Source organism: Trifolium pratense, linkage group LG2 (assembly GCF_020283565.1).
Source record: "Trifolium pratense cultivar HEN17-A07 linkage group LG2, ARS_RC_1.1, whole genome shotgun sequence".
In the NCBI taxonomy this organism is placed as follows: Eukaryota; Viridiplantae; Streptophyta; class Magnoliopsida; order Fabales; family Fabaceae; genus Trifolium; species Trifolium pratense.
This window is the reverse complement of record NC_060060.1, coordinates 64,072,621-64,088,311: the sequence shown is the minus strand read 5'-3', so window position 1 is coordinate 64,088,311 and position 15,691 is coordinate 64,072,621. Positions and strand designations below refer to the sequence as shown.

At 34.2% G+C, this 15,691-nt stretch overlaps 2 protein-coding genes across 2 annotated transcripts; both read left to right on the top strand.

Annotated features, from left to right (window-relative positions):
- Positions 1-410: 410 nt before the first annotated feature.
- On the top strand, positions 411-7,476 carry LOC123911403 (E3 ubiquitin-protein ligase HOS1). The gene is made up of 10 exons (XM_045962806.1): positions 411-771; positions 1,877-2,267; positions 2,505-2,639; positions 2,744-2,919; positions 3,389-3,796; positions 3,907-4,065; positions 4,493-4,987; positions 5,691-5,828; positions 6,028-6,740; positions 6,872-7,476. The coding sequence occupies exons 1-10, from the start codon at positions 655-657 to the stop codon at positions 7,038-7,040; spliced, it is 2,901 nt and encodes a 966-aa protein (XP_045818762.1). The 5' UTR covers positions 411-654; the 3' UTR covers positions 7,041-7,476.
- A 4,692-nt stretch (positions 7,477-12,168) lies between these two features.
- On the top strand, positions 12,169-14,403 carry LOC123911402 (60S ribosomal protein L10a-1-like). The gene is made up of 5 exons (XM_045962805.1): positions 12,169-12,311; positions 12,388-12,607; positions 13,129-13,294; positions 13,559-13,764; positions 14,189-14,403. Exons 1-5 carry the CDS (start codon positions 12,307-12,309, stop codon positions 14,240-14,242), a joined length of 651 nt encoding a protein of 216 aa, XP_045818761.1. The 5' UTR covers positions 12,169-12,306; the 3' UTR covers positions 14,243-14,403.
- The last annotated feature ends 1,288 nt before the right edge of the window (positions 14,404-15,691 follow it).

Here is a 15,691-nt window from a genome sequence, read left to right as displayed (position 1 = left end):
CTTAATTTTCATAAGCAAAACTGCATTTCAAATTCTAGAATACTATCATAATGTTTTCGAAAATTCCAGTAGGGGAAAAAATCACGAAAGCTTCTCTTCCGGTTCCCATGTTTCTTTTTTCTCCCTTGGATTTTCTTTTCTGCCCTTCAATAAAAACTTCGGAACGCGTTTTCTGAATTTCTTTTGCCTTGAAAAAAAACTTCGGAATGTGTTTACCGAATTTGTCATGAATTTGAACTAGAAAAACTTCGAAAAATGCGTTCCGAATTTTTTTTATGGCAAAATTGGATTTTCGGGAGAGAAAAGAATCATGACCCTGAAAGAGAAGTTTTCAAAACTCACAAACGGCCCCGTTTATGAAAATCGAAAAATCGGGCCCAAGATATATTGGGCCGTAACTCTGTTCTATTGGCCCAAATCAGTTGAAGCGAAGAATTACAGTAACAGAAGCAAAAAACAAAAAATGTTTCAAAAACCCTCCAACTCCAATCTGTGAAAGGTTTCCCTCTCCGAGAGCTTCCTTCTATTCTCTCCGACCATCGACGCGTTCCTCCGGTGAACTCTAACCACCACCATTCCCCAATCTCACACCTCATCTCTATATTCGTCAAAATCTCACAAACTTCACTGTTTTCCTATCATCGCTGATAAATAATGGATAGGAAGCTCAACGGAGGCACCACCATTTCGTCGAGCTCCAGTGGCGCCGCCGCCATTTCTAGATCATTTTCCCCAACCGTAGAGCCGAACTACAGTAGCCGATTAGTTCAGGTACTGTTATTCCATCTCAATTTTAATTGCTGCGTTTTTATTGTCGTTGAGCTACTTTGTAAACCCTAGTTTCTTTCAATCACTAACGCACTGTTTGGTTAGAAATTTTTTACAGTTAATTTTACCTTTGAAATGTTATTTTAGTATTAAAGTTATTTGAATGATGATAAGTTTCAGTATAGAGCACTGTGAGAAAAGTTCTTGTGTTAATGTGTAATGTAAACTACTAAGAAATTGAATTCTTGAAATTTATTATTATTGAACATATTCCTAATTTTACAAGTTTCGTGTTAATTAGTAACTAATTTGTGAGGGTTTTAAGTCAAGGTTTTGTGGCATGGAGTTTTTATTTGGATTGGTGTAACGAGCTATAAATTGATCAGTGAAAATGAACTGTAGAGTTTATATTGAAACCTAATGATAATTATAGTTATCCAGCAGGGATAACAGTGCATAGCGGCTGACCTCAAAAAAGCTATAGTTTGATGACTGCTATTCTGAATTTATGCATACATATTTAATACACACACACACACACACACACACACGTGCGCCCCAAAACATTTAAATAATACTCAAAATTCATGAAATTGCAATGAAATGTTACAGGTCTTATGCAGAACATATAAGTAAATACCACAAAAACTCAAGAAAACAAACAAGTTTTGGATGCTTAAAGTAACTAAACATTAAATTTCAAATTCAAAAAAATGGGTAATAAATAAAACAAGTTTTATTTTATGTAGCATTTAGAGGCTATCACAACTGTGGATATCTGTGAGTTTGGCCGATGTAGCGGGTGCTACTGCTGCTACATACTTCCGGTAGGGGTCACTGCCTGCTCCAGTCCGCTATGTTTCTATAGTGTGCTATTGACCACATAGTTCATACTAATATTTTTTTTTTGTATAGTGCATTGTTGTTACCTATGTCAAATCCTTCATTTGGTTGTAAATGGAATTTCAGTTTGAATTCTCATTATGCCTGTTTAGCCGAAGTAAAAAACAGTATTTTGCTGTAGATATAAATTAGCATTTCATATTTTTCAAATAAATAGTTACTGTTTGAGCAAAGGGAAAAAATGGCCTTTGATGTTTTGTTTCAGGAAACATTGGAGCACTTGGCTGCTATTGATCTGATCGAATTGTGCAAAGAAGCTAAAGTTGAGCGCTGCCGGGCCACTAGAGATTTGAGAAGCTGTGGTCGCTATGTCCACCATGTGTTGAATTCATGTGGACACGCCTCATTATGTGAAGAATGTAGTCAACGGTGTGACATCTGTCCAATTTGTAGAATCCCAATTCCTAAGAGTGGTACTAAACTGCGTCACCGACTTTATTATGAGTGCATGGAAGCTGGCCTTATTTCCAAAAGGTGTGATGAGAGATTTCAAGAAATAGAAGATGGGGAGAAACAATTGACTGCTGACGTCCAACGCCTTTATTCTTTATTTGATGTCGCACTTGAGAATAACTTGGTTTCCTTAATTTGCCATTGTATCCTTTCTGTGTCACTCATTTTTTGGCATAAATATTTTACAAAATTTTAATTAAAATACCTATTTATTGGTAAGGAAAGCTAGTTAGAAAATTGTGTACTTATTAGTGTTTTTGTCTGAGAGAAACTCAAAGTTTGTTTTTCTTCTTCATTTCCCATGTTTTGTATTGGTTCTAATGTCTTGTAATGTCGCCTATTATCTCTACTTCGCATTTTCTTGACCAGAAACTTTACAGATATTACAGATGTATGTATGGATGAAACTGCTGTTTCCAGTGATCCTGTCATAGCATTTTTGTTGGATGAAGTGGTAGTGAAGGATTGGTGCAAGAGGACATTCAAAAACATCATGACTGAACTACAGGGAATTTGTATCCTCAATTTTTTTTTATAGTTGTTGGTATCTAAAGTTAATTACTAGTATTACCTATTTTTCAGACTAATTAATATTTGTCTCCCTAACAGATTTTACTAGATAATCTTGATATCTCAGGAATGAAAGATAGATTAAGTTTACTTCTGAAATTTTCATTATACCTGAAGGGCATATCAAATGTGCTAGACATTTTGGAGTCATCTTTTAAGGGTACTCTTTCAGCACAACTTCATGATCTGCACCATCTTCAAGAGAGCATATTAAAGACAAAGCAGGTATAATTTTGCAAGAATTTGTGCTCAACGGAGAATCCTATAATATAACTATTTACAATTTTTGCATTTGCATTGATATTTTGATTTGTCATGTTTCTTGCCCAGATCGTGTGCTGTAAAATCATCTAGATAAACGTGTTGATATCTCTTTTTTTATGGTACTTCTAGCTATTTCCTTTATGTTGTGTTTGAACTTTGAAGTTTAAATGATGCTTTGTTTTTAATCTTGAAAAGTGTGGATGTAATGACCTTTGTTTAGATGTTATATGTTGTGTGTTGGGGGCTTTCAGTGGAAGTGGCTGATATTTGTCTTACCCTTTCATTCATGTTGTTTCTATACCCTTATTTTGGTAACCTTCTATATCTTTCTGTCTCCCACTATCCTAAAGATATGAAGTTCTTTTATGTATAAAGTAGCTCGTTACAATCCTCTTTCTGGTGATTAATTTATTTACTTTGTTGTACCCAGCATATGGAGATTATTATTTGGTGTATTAGACATGAATTTTTGGAGAAAGTGAGATCTCACTTTTCCAATTCCAATAGTTCATCTTGGGCTTCAGTTGTCCGCAAACGGAAATCAGAAGCGATTAGACGTGCTTGGCCTGATGCAATAAATGAATCTACGGAGTCAAAAGGGCATGATGGATCTCTATTTATTGAAGATGCATTGAATAATCTTGATTTGGAGGAGGTGATGATACCTGAAATTGGAGATGGATTAGAAGTTGCAGTCTTGCAGAGAGATGAAGCATCAATTTTCAGGTCCAATACGGATCATGTGCTGAGTTACTATCCCTTCAAAAATCTTCGAGCAGCTGCCGACTTACTCTTTTTGCATGGAAGTTCTGACGCGGTGATTGCAAAACAAGCAATAGTATCCTTTTATCACCCTTACCTTTTCTCGCTGATTTGGAACTCTGGATGTTCCTGTCGGAAATGATTATTATTTTGAGCAATACTTCTTTCTTTCCTTAACTTCTGTAGTTTCTGTATTATTTGTACGATCGCCACTGGACTATTCCTGATGAGGAATGGAGACACATACTAGAGGACTTTGCAGCTGCATTTAGTATTAGCAGGCACTCATTACTTGAGTCTTTGACTTTTTACCTTCTTGATGATCACACAGACGAATCTTTACAGGTAACTTAGCCATAACGTTATGCTTAATGAGTTTCAACGCTTGTTTATCTTAGTAAAACAACGATAAATCTATTTATATCAAGATTATTATACTGATTTTTTTAACTACTAACCGATGATAAGGAATATATTCATTAGGGAAAAGAATCTAGGCAATCTAGCAGTATGTCTATTAGTATTAGTAGTATGTTGGAATTTAATATATGATCCTTATATAAAGCATGAGCTGGTGAGAATGTAGTGGAGCACTACAGGAAGCTAAATAATAGCAACCAGAAAATAGAATCCCCCTTTCCCAATATTAAAAGGAAGCTAAAAAACTGATCTCCGAATGGTTGTGTAAAAATTGATGCATATTGTAATATTAATATATTATGGACCGGTTCTTTTCCTTTTAGAGTAGTAATGTGGTTTATTATTCTGTTAGGAAGCGTGCCGCCTTCTTCCTGAAATATCTGGCCCAACTTCCCATCCTAAAATTGCTGAAGTACTGTTGGAAAGGGGTAGTCCTGATACAGCTCTCATGGTTTTGAGATGGTCTGGATGTGATGGTGGACTGCAGATGAATTCACTTAGGGATGCTGTCACTGCAGTGCGGGTAAGGATTGAGTGTGGGCTTCTGACTGAGGCATTTATGCATCAGAGAGTTCTCTGCACCAAAGCGAAAGAGAAGACTTTCAATAAAGGTTTGTCTGGCGATACTGAGAAACAAAAAGGCCAAAATTGTAACGGGGTTGAGTGGGTGGAGGTCCTGGTAACAGAGATTTGTTGCCTTTGTATTCGGAGAAACTTGGTGGACCGAATGCTAGAATTGCCGTGGAATTCTGATGAAGAAAAATATATACACAAGTGTCTTTTGGATTATGCTACCGAAGACCCCCTAAGGACAACTGGAAGTCTACTTGTTGTGTTTTATATTCAGGTAATCAACTTCAATAGCTAGTTCCACTAATAACATTGATCTTGTTAGTCCATTGGTTTTGTGGCTTTGCTTGTGGGGCGTCTTTGCAGTTGTAATTTTTTAATCTTGTAAATTTAACTTTTCTCCTCATGTTTAATTCTGGTCCATTTCATGCATGTCACTATTATCCACCTATTTGGGTTTTCATATCCTTTGTGACAACAATTTCTTATCCATATTTCTTTAGTATCTACTATCACCTAGTCCTTGCTTGCTAATTACATCCCACCCCATTGCAAGTGTAGTTCCCTCTGGCTTATCCTGCCAGCCAGATCCACTACTGGTACTAGATGAGGAATTACGCATATCCTTCCTTGCCAATTACATATATCCCACCCCAATGCAACTTGCTTCCTGGATTTTCTTGATGCGACTCTCTTCTATAATATTTTATTTGTGGCCAGTTCATCCATATCATCTGTGGATATGATTGAGAAAGCCTGATCAATGGATCATAATAGGTGCAGTAAGCCTTGGTATTGATGTGGCTTTATATACCTAACTTTGATATTAGGTTATGATTCTTGCCATAAATAAGCTCAAACTTTCTTTCACTTCTTAAATGTCAAGATAGTTTAGTGTAACTTTCTAACCGTAATATTTAATTTTGACAAAAATGAGACAGAATCTGTGGCTTATATATTTATGATTTATCTGGTTTCAGCGCTACAGATACTCTGAAGCATATCAAGTTCATATTAAACTCGAAAAGGTGGAGCAAGACTTCATTTCAAAAGGTTCCATCAATCAAGAATTTTTATCAAGATTAGAAAAGACTATTCAGTGGAGATCTAATTTGGTTGTAAGTAATTTAAAATATAGTATTCTGAATCAAATATTTTCTGTCAGAATTATCCTTGAACCACAACAGACATTAGTTATTTTTTCCTGGTTTGCAGCCACGGCATATATTGTGCTTGTTCTATAAATAATTCACATGTTTATTAAACTGTCATTGTTACATTGAGCTTGCGAAATGATTTTAAATTTGAATAAAACAGAACAGAAGCTTGGAGTTGTTGCCAGAAGTTGAGCAGGAACAACTAAAAAGCGGAAACTTTAATGAAGGTGCTGCTACTTCTCATGGGGTAGCTGAAGTTCCTGATAAATTTGATGTTCATCAGGTTCAAGATTCAACATCAACCAGTTTATTGATTCCTTCATCTGCTAATCCCTCCCTCATGCTGCATAAAGATCCTACAACTGGGTTGTTGGGTTCATCAACTTTAGCAACTTCAGCTAAAATAGGCACGCCTTTCCCCACTACTGTTCCTGAGGTTGGTAATTTCATTTCGCCACCATACCCTCACAAGGGGTTATTTACCAATAGTGAGAGGGTTTCAAGTCGTCAAGGTAAAATTGGTAAAATTCTTAGATATGATAACACTCCAACTCCAAGGAATCATAAGATCCGTCTCACCAATGGTATGCCTTCAAAGGGATTTAGCAGATCACCAAGCAGTTCCCAAGAAAACGTGCGAGACAAAGTATTGCCTGGAGTTGAACAGAACCTGCTTTTTGGCCATGATCAAACTACCAGTCCCATGTTCTCCTGGAAGGCTACAGCTAACCCTGTTGCTAGATCCACGCTCAGCTATCCTAAAGAATTCACAAATGACCTCCCAAATATTTATAGTAGGAATGTACAATCACATAAAGATGATAATATTTGGAATTTAGTGTCCACTAATGATCCAATGGATGTTTCTCTGAGGTATTAATCTATTTACCTCTTTATTTTGTTACTCTTTCTTTTCTTTTGTTGATATTAGCTGTAATATACAATTTTAGTTTAATATTGGGTAGAGTGTAGACTGAATTCTTCTGTGTACTTCATTTCTTTAGCCATACGAAGAAATTAAATACTGAAGTGAACATCAATGGTGGACCAAGATGGAGATCTGATGAAACTAGTGATGAGGAAGCAGATCAAGGTTGGGAAAAAGCGATGGATATAGCTCATCATGCAACTCCATCCAGGACAATTAGACGAAGCAGAGTTGCCAAGAGATGAAACCACAACTTTATTGGTAATAGGAATCTGGAAATTTCACGAGGAAACAAGAAAGTGCACATCAAACAGATTTTTTTAGGATTAGAGCTTTTGCTTGTATGAAACTTCGAGCTTTTACTTGCACCTTTGCACTGATCCTGGCATTACTTATGGCTAATACCCAATGAAGGAAATAGTTATAAAAAAGGTGCATTTTTATGTCCTTTTCCTTCTGTATTTATATCCGAGCTGTTATATTTTCTTCTCTTGTATGAAATTATGTTTTGAGAAAATTTAAAGCCGTAGTAGGGGATGTGTTGATGTATTGATGGAAGGCTGAGTTCACATGACGACGTTTCCAAGTTTGATAATTTTTTTGCACTTCTTGGAGCTGAGAATTTTGGTAACTAGCTTTGTATGACGATGATGAATAATTACGTTGGAACCTCAAATATAATTCTTTTACAAGTTTCTGCTTGGCATTGAGAAAATTAAGAGAGTAGTTTTTGACAAATGTTTGCTGTGTAGAATATAAATCATCGTATTTTCTATTATTTTCTATCGATGAATGATTGAGATACTTTGGGGCTACAAATAGAGCTAAATCATTAAGTATATATTGACAAGTTATGACTCATCGTTGATGTAAAGTAATTTTATATACTGACGATGTTCATTAAACTCTCGACAAAAACAAAAAGAGATATACTTTTTATAATATGTCAGGTCAACAAGTTTGTAATTTTAGAATCATAAATTCATTGTTCAAACCAAACCATTTTAATTTTTATCTGATTTATCTGAGCTAGACCCGTCTCTAGATAAAAAAAAATTATTGTCAACAAAAAAAAAAGTTTCTAATATTTTAAAAATCATTTATTTTTTATTATAAAAAATAGATTTCTAATTTTAAAAAGATTATAATATTTTAAATTTTTATTGTAAAAAATAGATTTCTAATTTTAAAAATAGATTTCTAATATTTTAAAAAGATTCTATTTTTTTTGTTTTGTCTATGTTGCTTTTTTTTTGGTTATAAATCAAAAACAAAAGACAAAAAGAGAAAAAAGAAAACTATTTTCTAAGGAAGAAAGTTCCAGCCGCGTCGCTCCGGAGAATATCTAAGAGACCTTTTGGGGAGATGCGTGAATCGTAAGATCAGAATCTGAAGAGGCTCCAAGCATGGCTAAACAATCCGCACAATTGTTTCCCTCTCTGAGAGTGTGTCAAATAATAGTGTTACTTTGAGAAATCAATTTCTTGATGTCTTAAATCAACACGGCATAAACATGATAATTTATATTGGGACCTTTTATGAGGTTAATACAGTGGAGAGAATCAGAGTAGCAAAGCAACTCATCAATAGCCATATTTTTCGCCAAAGTGAAACCCTTGTAGATGGCAAGTAACTCTGCGTTCGAACAATTCAGTGATGAAGCGAATTTGAGAATTCTTGGCCTTGGTGAATAGGAGGACGTCATCGCCAAAGAGGAGGTGGGACATGCGAGGACTATTGTCGAAAATATGGACGGGGTCCCAAGCTTTTCGTTGGACAGCATTGTTGATGGCGATTGAGAGTTTTTCCATGCAGAGGATGAAGAGATAAGGTGATAGAGGGTCTCCTTGTCTTAGACCATGTGTTGGCTTAAAGGGGGGCATTTTGTTACCATTCCATAGGATAGAATAAGTTGAGGAAGTAACACAATGCATAATAAGCCGAGTAGTGATATCAGGGAAGCCGAAGTCTTGAAGGCAAGATTGAAGGAACTTCCAGTTAACATTATTAAAGGTTTTCTCCAGGTCAAGCTTGAAAGCAACATAACCTTTCTTTTTCTTAGATCACCGCATGAAGTGAATGATTTTCTATAAAACAATGTCATTATCAGAAGTACCTCTACTTGGTAGAAAACTACTTTGGTAGGGTCCAATAATAGAATCAAGAAGAGGCCTGAGTCGTTGGACAAGAACTTTGGTAATGATCTTGTAGACGATGTTACACAAGCTGATCAGTCTAAAATCTTTGAAAGTGGTGGGGGGAGGGGGTCGATTTTTGGAATGTGGATGATCAATGTGTCAGAAATAGCTGGGTCAAAGTAATCTGAGTGGAAAGTTGATTTAACCAGATTAAAAATGTCATCACCGACTATATGCCACTACTGTTTAAAAAAGATTTCACCGTTTGCATTTGGATCCTCAGCTGCAAGGACGCCTGCTGCCATCACTGCTGCAAATGATAAATCGTTGGATTGTCTTTTGAATATAAAAAGAAGATTTACAGCCTCGACTTCTTTTATTTCATTAGCGCATATATATATATATATATATATATATATATATATATATATATATATATATATATATATATATATATATATATAGGGGTTTTCTAACTTAGACCCTAGTTAGGTCTAAGTTAGCAAGGTGCACCTTTTGAGTTGGACAAAAATACCCATTTTTTTTTTTGAAACAATAGAGCAACTGGGGCATGTATGTAATTTGCATCATAAAAATACCTTTTTTTTTTTTTTTTTTTTGAAACAATAGAACAACTATTACATTTTTTAAATTTCTTCCAAATTTCGACCTCATTTTACGTGCGAATCGAACGCCGATTTCAAAAACTAATACCGGAAACCTTTGTAAAATTGAAAAACGATCAAAATCCATATAAGGAACGTCGAGTTTCGTTGAGTATTGAGGGAGATCGAACCGGGTCAAAAGCCGGGTCGCACGACCCGTTTCTGCATAAAACGGGTGGGAGGGACGATGAACAGTGCGCGTCGCCCACTCTCACCGGCGGCGCGTGGGGGCGCGTGCGGCCTCAGGGAGGCTCTATTCTTTTTTATTTTTTCATAATAAAATAGTAGATAATATTCTGGAAATTTTGGTATATTGTATGAAATTTTTGGAGACCCGAAACTATTTTTAGTTAATTAAATGAGTAAAAAGGTAATTAAAAATATTATAATTCCATAAAAAATTTCCAAAATTTTATGTAAAGTACTATGAATTATTTAGAACCCTCTTGTGTACCTCACTCTCCCTAGTTCAAGTCATGAAATTATTTTCACAAATTCCGCTGATTATTTAAAACCATTTAACAAATAATAATAATAATTTCATAGATTTGTACTCTGAAACCAATTGTGTTTTTATTTGTTTCTAATAAAATATTAGATAATATTCTGGAACTTTTGGTATATTTTATGAAATTTTTTGAGACCTGGAACTATTTTTCGTTAATTAAATGAGATAAAACGGTAATTAAAAACTATTGTTTGCTTCTGAAACCATTTAGCTGGAAGAATGGTTTCAGAGAGTTATACTGTGAAACCATTCTAGTAGTAAAATGGTTTCAGAAGCAAACAATTAAAAATCAACTCCCCTGAAACCATTCTATCAGTGAAATGGTTTCAAAGTACAACGCTCTGAAACCATTGTACCAGCTAAATGGTTTCAGAATGGTTTCAGAAGCAAACAATTAAGAAATTACTCACTGAAACCATTCTACCAGTAAAATGGTTTCAGAGAGTTATACTGTGAAACCATTCTACCAGCTAAATGGTTTCACAGTATTATATAAAGATAATTAAAGGTAGTGAAAAATTGAGTTTTTTTTTTTGTGTCCAAATCAAACGAACCAAGTCTCTATTTGTAGACAAAAAAAAATTATGAATTTTGGTATAAAAATAAAAAAATAAAAAATTAATTTACAACGAAATAATTGAGTTTAAAGTATTAAATGAAAAAAAAAACACGCCAACCACCCAGCAGTTGACACGTGTCCTGCTTTTTTAAAATGAAATTTTCTCTCTCCGGGCGCAGATCTAGTGTGTTGCACGCGCTGGCTTATCATGGAGATGGATGATCTGGACTGTCTGATTGATCCGACAGCCATGATGAGATCATCTCTTGGCCGTCTGATGGAAATCAACGGTCTGTAACGGTGGTCCTGCGGTAGGCGCGCGACACTGGATCAGCGCCAATATGTTTTTTTTTTTTTTTAAAAAAAAGAAAGGGTATTTTTGTCCAACTCAAAAGGTGCACCTTGCTAATTTAGACCCAACTGGGTCTAAATTAGCGGCCCCCATATATATATATATATATATATATATATATATATATATATATATATATGAGAGTATTTTATTTAATTGTTTATATCTATTTAGTTTGGTTGTGGTTTGCATATTTTTATTTATTATTTATTATAATTGAGTTATACTTATAATACGTTGCATAGGTACTGGTACCTGGTACTGCTACTACCCGGTACTTGGTACGACATTTTTTAAAAAATAATTATAATTTTTTTTTAACGGGTATAATTTCTTTTAATATAACTAATTTTAAAAGTAATTATAATGTGGTTTACACGTTTAGGAAATTAAGAGTAATACTATACGACTCTGCTTTTTAAAATAAATAAAAACGAAAGGGAATCGGTTATGGTAAAAGCACACAAACTTTAAAGTATAGTTCTTATTAAATTTTAATTATAATTCTAGTCTTTCATATTATTGCAATTTTTAATAATAATTTTTTTTTGAATATTTTATACAAAAAGTACATACGTTAATTCCTCAAATTAGTCCCTATAAAATGCAAACAAAAATAAAAAATGTAATTATTTTTAGGAATTAAACTTAAAAACTCATCATTTTACAGAACTAAAATTATATTTAGGGTCCGTTTGAATTGACTTATTTTTGAGCTTATGAAACATAGGTTATGTAAATAAATAAGCCTTTATATTAATTTATAAGTTCTCACCGACGGAAATTGTATTTGCATAAACTCAAAAATAAACTAATTCAAACGGGATCTTAGTATAAAAAAAAACTATATAAAAAATATAAAATGCCCAGCCATGAATATACCAAAGAAGAAAAAAGTAACTATGTGCACTAAAGAAATAATTGGAGCCGAGAAAGTAAAACTACTCTAGTTCTATATAACAATGACCCATGATTAGATGTCAATCGAACGGATGATCTCCTGCAGTAGACATGGCAGCAGGCATAATTGCAGCCGACGATCCGAATCGTCACCGTTTATGTTTCAATTAGTAATAGATTTCTACTTTTTAGGATGATTTTAACTTATTTAATCACACAATAATTTTATTAACAAAAACAACTGAAGACAAAAAATAAAGTATAGTGGGCTTGGATCACAAAGCAGCCCAAAACAAAACTCCAAAATTCCTAGGGTTTTTCACAGCAGATTTCACAACTACACCAGATTTCACAGCTCCTCTTCTCCATCGCAACTCGGAGTATCGAAGATGAGGTACTCTCTCTCTCTCTCTCTCTCTCTCTCTCTCTAAAATGGAGTTATTTTGATTTGTTTGTTGTTGAATGTGCAGTAAGCTTCAGAGTGATGCTGTTAGAGAAGCAATTACAGGAATCATGGGTGCTTCAAAGGATAAAGGACGTAAATTTGTGGAGACTATTGAGCTCCAGATTGGTCTAAAAAACTATGATCCTCAGAAAGATAAGCGTTTTAGTGGGTCTGTTAAGTTACCACATATTCCTCGACCCAAGATGAAAATTTGCATGCTTGGTGATGCCCAACATGTTGAGGAGGTAACAATTTCATGTTGCACTCAAACTGTTTGTTGAATTGAATATACACATAGGTGAAGTAGTTAGTGCTGAATTCAAGTTGAGTTTCAAATGTGTGCATTATTATTATCCTCATTATTTTTCTGTTATTTGAAATTTGTTTGGTTGATTGATTGCTAGTAATGACTTATTTTCTTGTAATGAGTCAAATGACACAATGTTTGTGCCGTCTGTCAATTTGTAACCATGATTCAACAATGTATTTGAAGCACGAACACTCCTTAGATTAGGACACTTGTCGGTGTCCTACTCAACACGAGTCATGACACCAACACATGATGATTACTTTGAATTGTGTTGTTTTCTCAAATTGTTTTAGGGCGACGTGTTAGTGTATGTGTGCTTCATAGCTTTTGTTTAGTTTTGATGGTAGTGATTTTTGCATCTGGGACTTAGCCAGGATAGTAGTGTTTTTGAATATCTGTTTGTTGCTAAATAAGTTGCTTGTGTTAATGCCTTACATTCTAATATGCACATTTCAGGCAGAGAAAATAGGATTGGAATCGATGGATGTTGAAGCTTTGAAGAAGTTAAACAAAAATAAGAAACTGGTGAAGAAATTGGCAAAGAGGTACCAAGCCTTTTTAGCTTCTGAAGCTGTTATCAAGCAGATTCCTCGTCTGTTGGGTCCTGGTCTCAACAAGGCAGGCATGTGTTCTATTTTGGGCGTTTTGGATTGCTGTCTGTTAGTATATTTATTGACATAGATCCTGTTTATGTTTTATGTTAGTAATATGTGAATGTATTAAGTTATTTTAAATTTAAGATTACTAACTGTATTTGGTTCATACTCTATCCCCCTGCTTCACTTTTATTTACTGACCTGGTTTCTCTGAAAGTTTGCCTTAACTTTTTTCCTTCAAATTTAAATTTTTGCTTGTGCTGATTTGGATATTTTGCATGGCTTTGCAGGAAAGTTCCCTACACTTGTTTCCCACCAAGAATCTCTTGAGGCTAAGGTCAATGAGACTAAGGCTATGGTTAAATTCCAGCTTAAGAAAGTGTTGTGCATGGGAGTAGCTGTTGGCAATGTCAGTATGGACGAGAAACAAATATTCCAAAATGTACAACTGAGTGTTAACTTCCTCGTGTCCTTGTTAAAAAAGAATTGGCAGAATGTAAGTATTCAACTCATAACATCTCATCGAGTAAAATCATTGCTTTGTTACCTTCTATTTTATGGTGGTTGTGTTGAATCATTGGATGATACGCAATAACCGGCTATAACATCAAATTGAGCAATAGTCTTTGACATAATAAGATGACTGGCAATATGCTCTCAATATCCATCCCAAGTATATGTTTATAACATCACTATAACATCAATAGTAAATGTTGTTTTAGTTTGCATTTTTTGTTGAAGTTTTGCCTCAGATAACTTTGTGACCATTTAGCAGTACCTTATTTTCAATGTTCACAATATATGTTCTTCAGTTGTGCTGCTGTGATTTTGTTTTTGCTTCTGTTTCTGTTTCCCTGCTTTAGAATATTTAATCTGGCTGAACCTTCCATTCATCTAATGTAAACTATTGCTGGTTTCAGGTGAGGTGCTTGTATCTGAAGAGTTCAATGGGCAAATCATACCGCGTCTTTTAATTTTAAAGGGGTGTTTTCAATTTCAGTGAATTTGGGATTGCATTTAATATTTTGTTATTGTAATAGCCTGGATATGAATTTTCCTATGTCTACAATTTTGTTCGTTGATATTTTGTCGTTAGTATTTGTGTTATTGAATGCTGTTTAATCCCCGTGGTTTACTTTTACTTCTTTTTTCCCTCTTCTCCTTTCAATTCTAAGTATCTTTCCCGCAGAATCTTCATATTTCTAATTGTAGAACAATTGTATTGTATTGCTAAGAAATGCTTGAGATATCCTTATTCAATGATGTTAAACAATCACATTCTTTAGGATTTTTCAAAACTATCCATTGACTGAAATTTGGGGGAGAGGGTTCAGTTCTGTGTGTAGTATCAGAACCAATTATAATTAAACTGCATTTGTACCCAATGAAATAAGAATTCATAAAAGGAAAATGGTTGTTATTACCATGCTACAAACGTTTTCAAGAAATGAGGTGTCAACAAATTATAGTCAAGTTTGAACAAAATTCAGTTTTTTTTTCTTTTCATTCTGACCTTGTACCAGTTCTTCTAATTTGATGGTTCATAATTTAGAAAACAGAGTGATTAAAATTACTTTTGAAAGTTTATTTAGAAAAAGGCCTTATTTTTTCACTTAAAATGAGCGACTATGTTTGATATTTTCTGCATGCAGGTGTCCCGTGGACTTGAGGGGGAACATAAAATGTTTCAAATTCTACAAAATTATGTAGTGTCAAGTACAAAATTATATTAACCGATTAAACCGGATACTAAATAATATATTTTGTGCTGTTGTCAAAAAAAAAAAAAATATATATATATATATATATATATATATATATATATATATATATATATATATATATATATTTTGTGCTAAATTTATAACTAAATCATATAAAGTCATAACTATCCAACGCTGATTTAATAGCGGTTGAATTGGTCTAACCGAGTGAACCATGATCCGGAGGTTGAACCATGGTTGACGCTGTAATTTAGCTTGGTTCCATACTCCTCGGTATAAATTCCACTCTAATGAAACAGGAAGCTCAAATCACCGGCATCAATAGTAACATATCGGTTGATTCGTCAGAACCTTGAGAAGCAATTTCTATTTTTAAGGTGAATAAGTGGGAGGACCGGGGTTCACGAGTGGGAGGACCGGTGAACCCCGGTCCCTACAATAATTTGAAATATCCTGGTTAATCGAGCTATGCGGACGCGGCTGCCTTTCAGACACATGTTAATACTCCATTCGGTCATTTTTATAAGGAACACTTTTAAAAAAAAAAATCCGTCCTTTTTAAGAGTATTAAATGAATTGCGTAAAAAAAAAGAGTATTAAATGAAAATAACAATGTAAAATGTGTTGTCTTGGTCTGTGTGATTTTTTCAAAGTATTCCTTACAAAAAGGATCGGATGAAATATTTTTTTTAATAAATA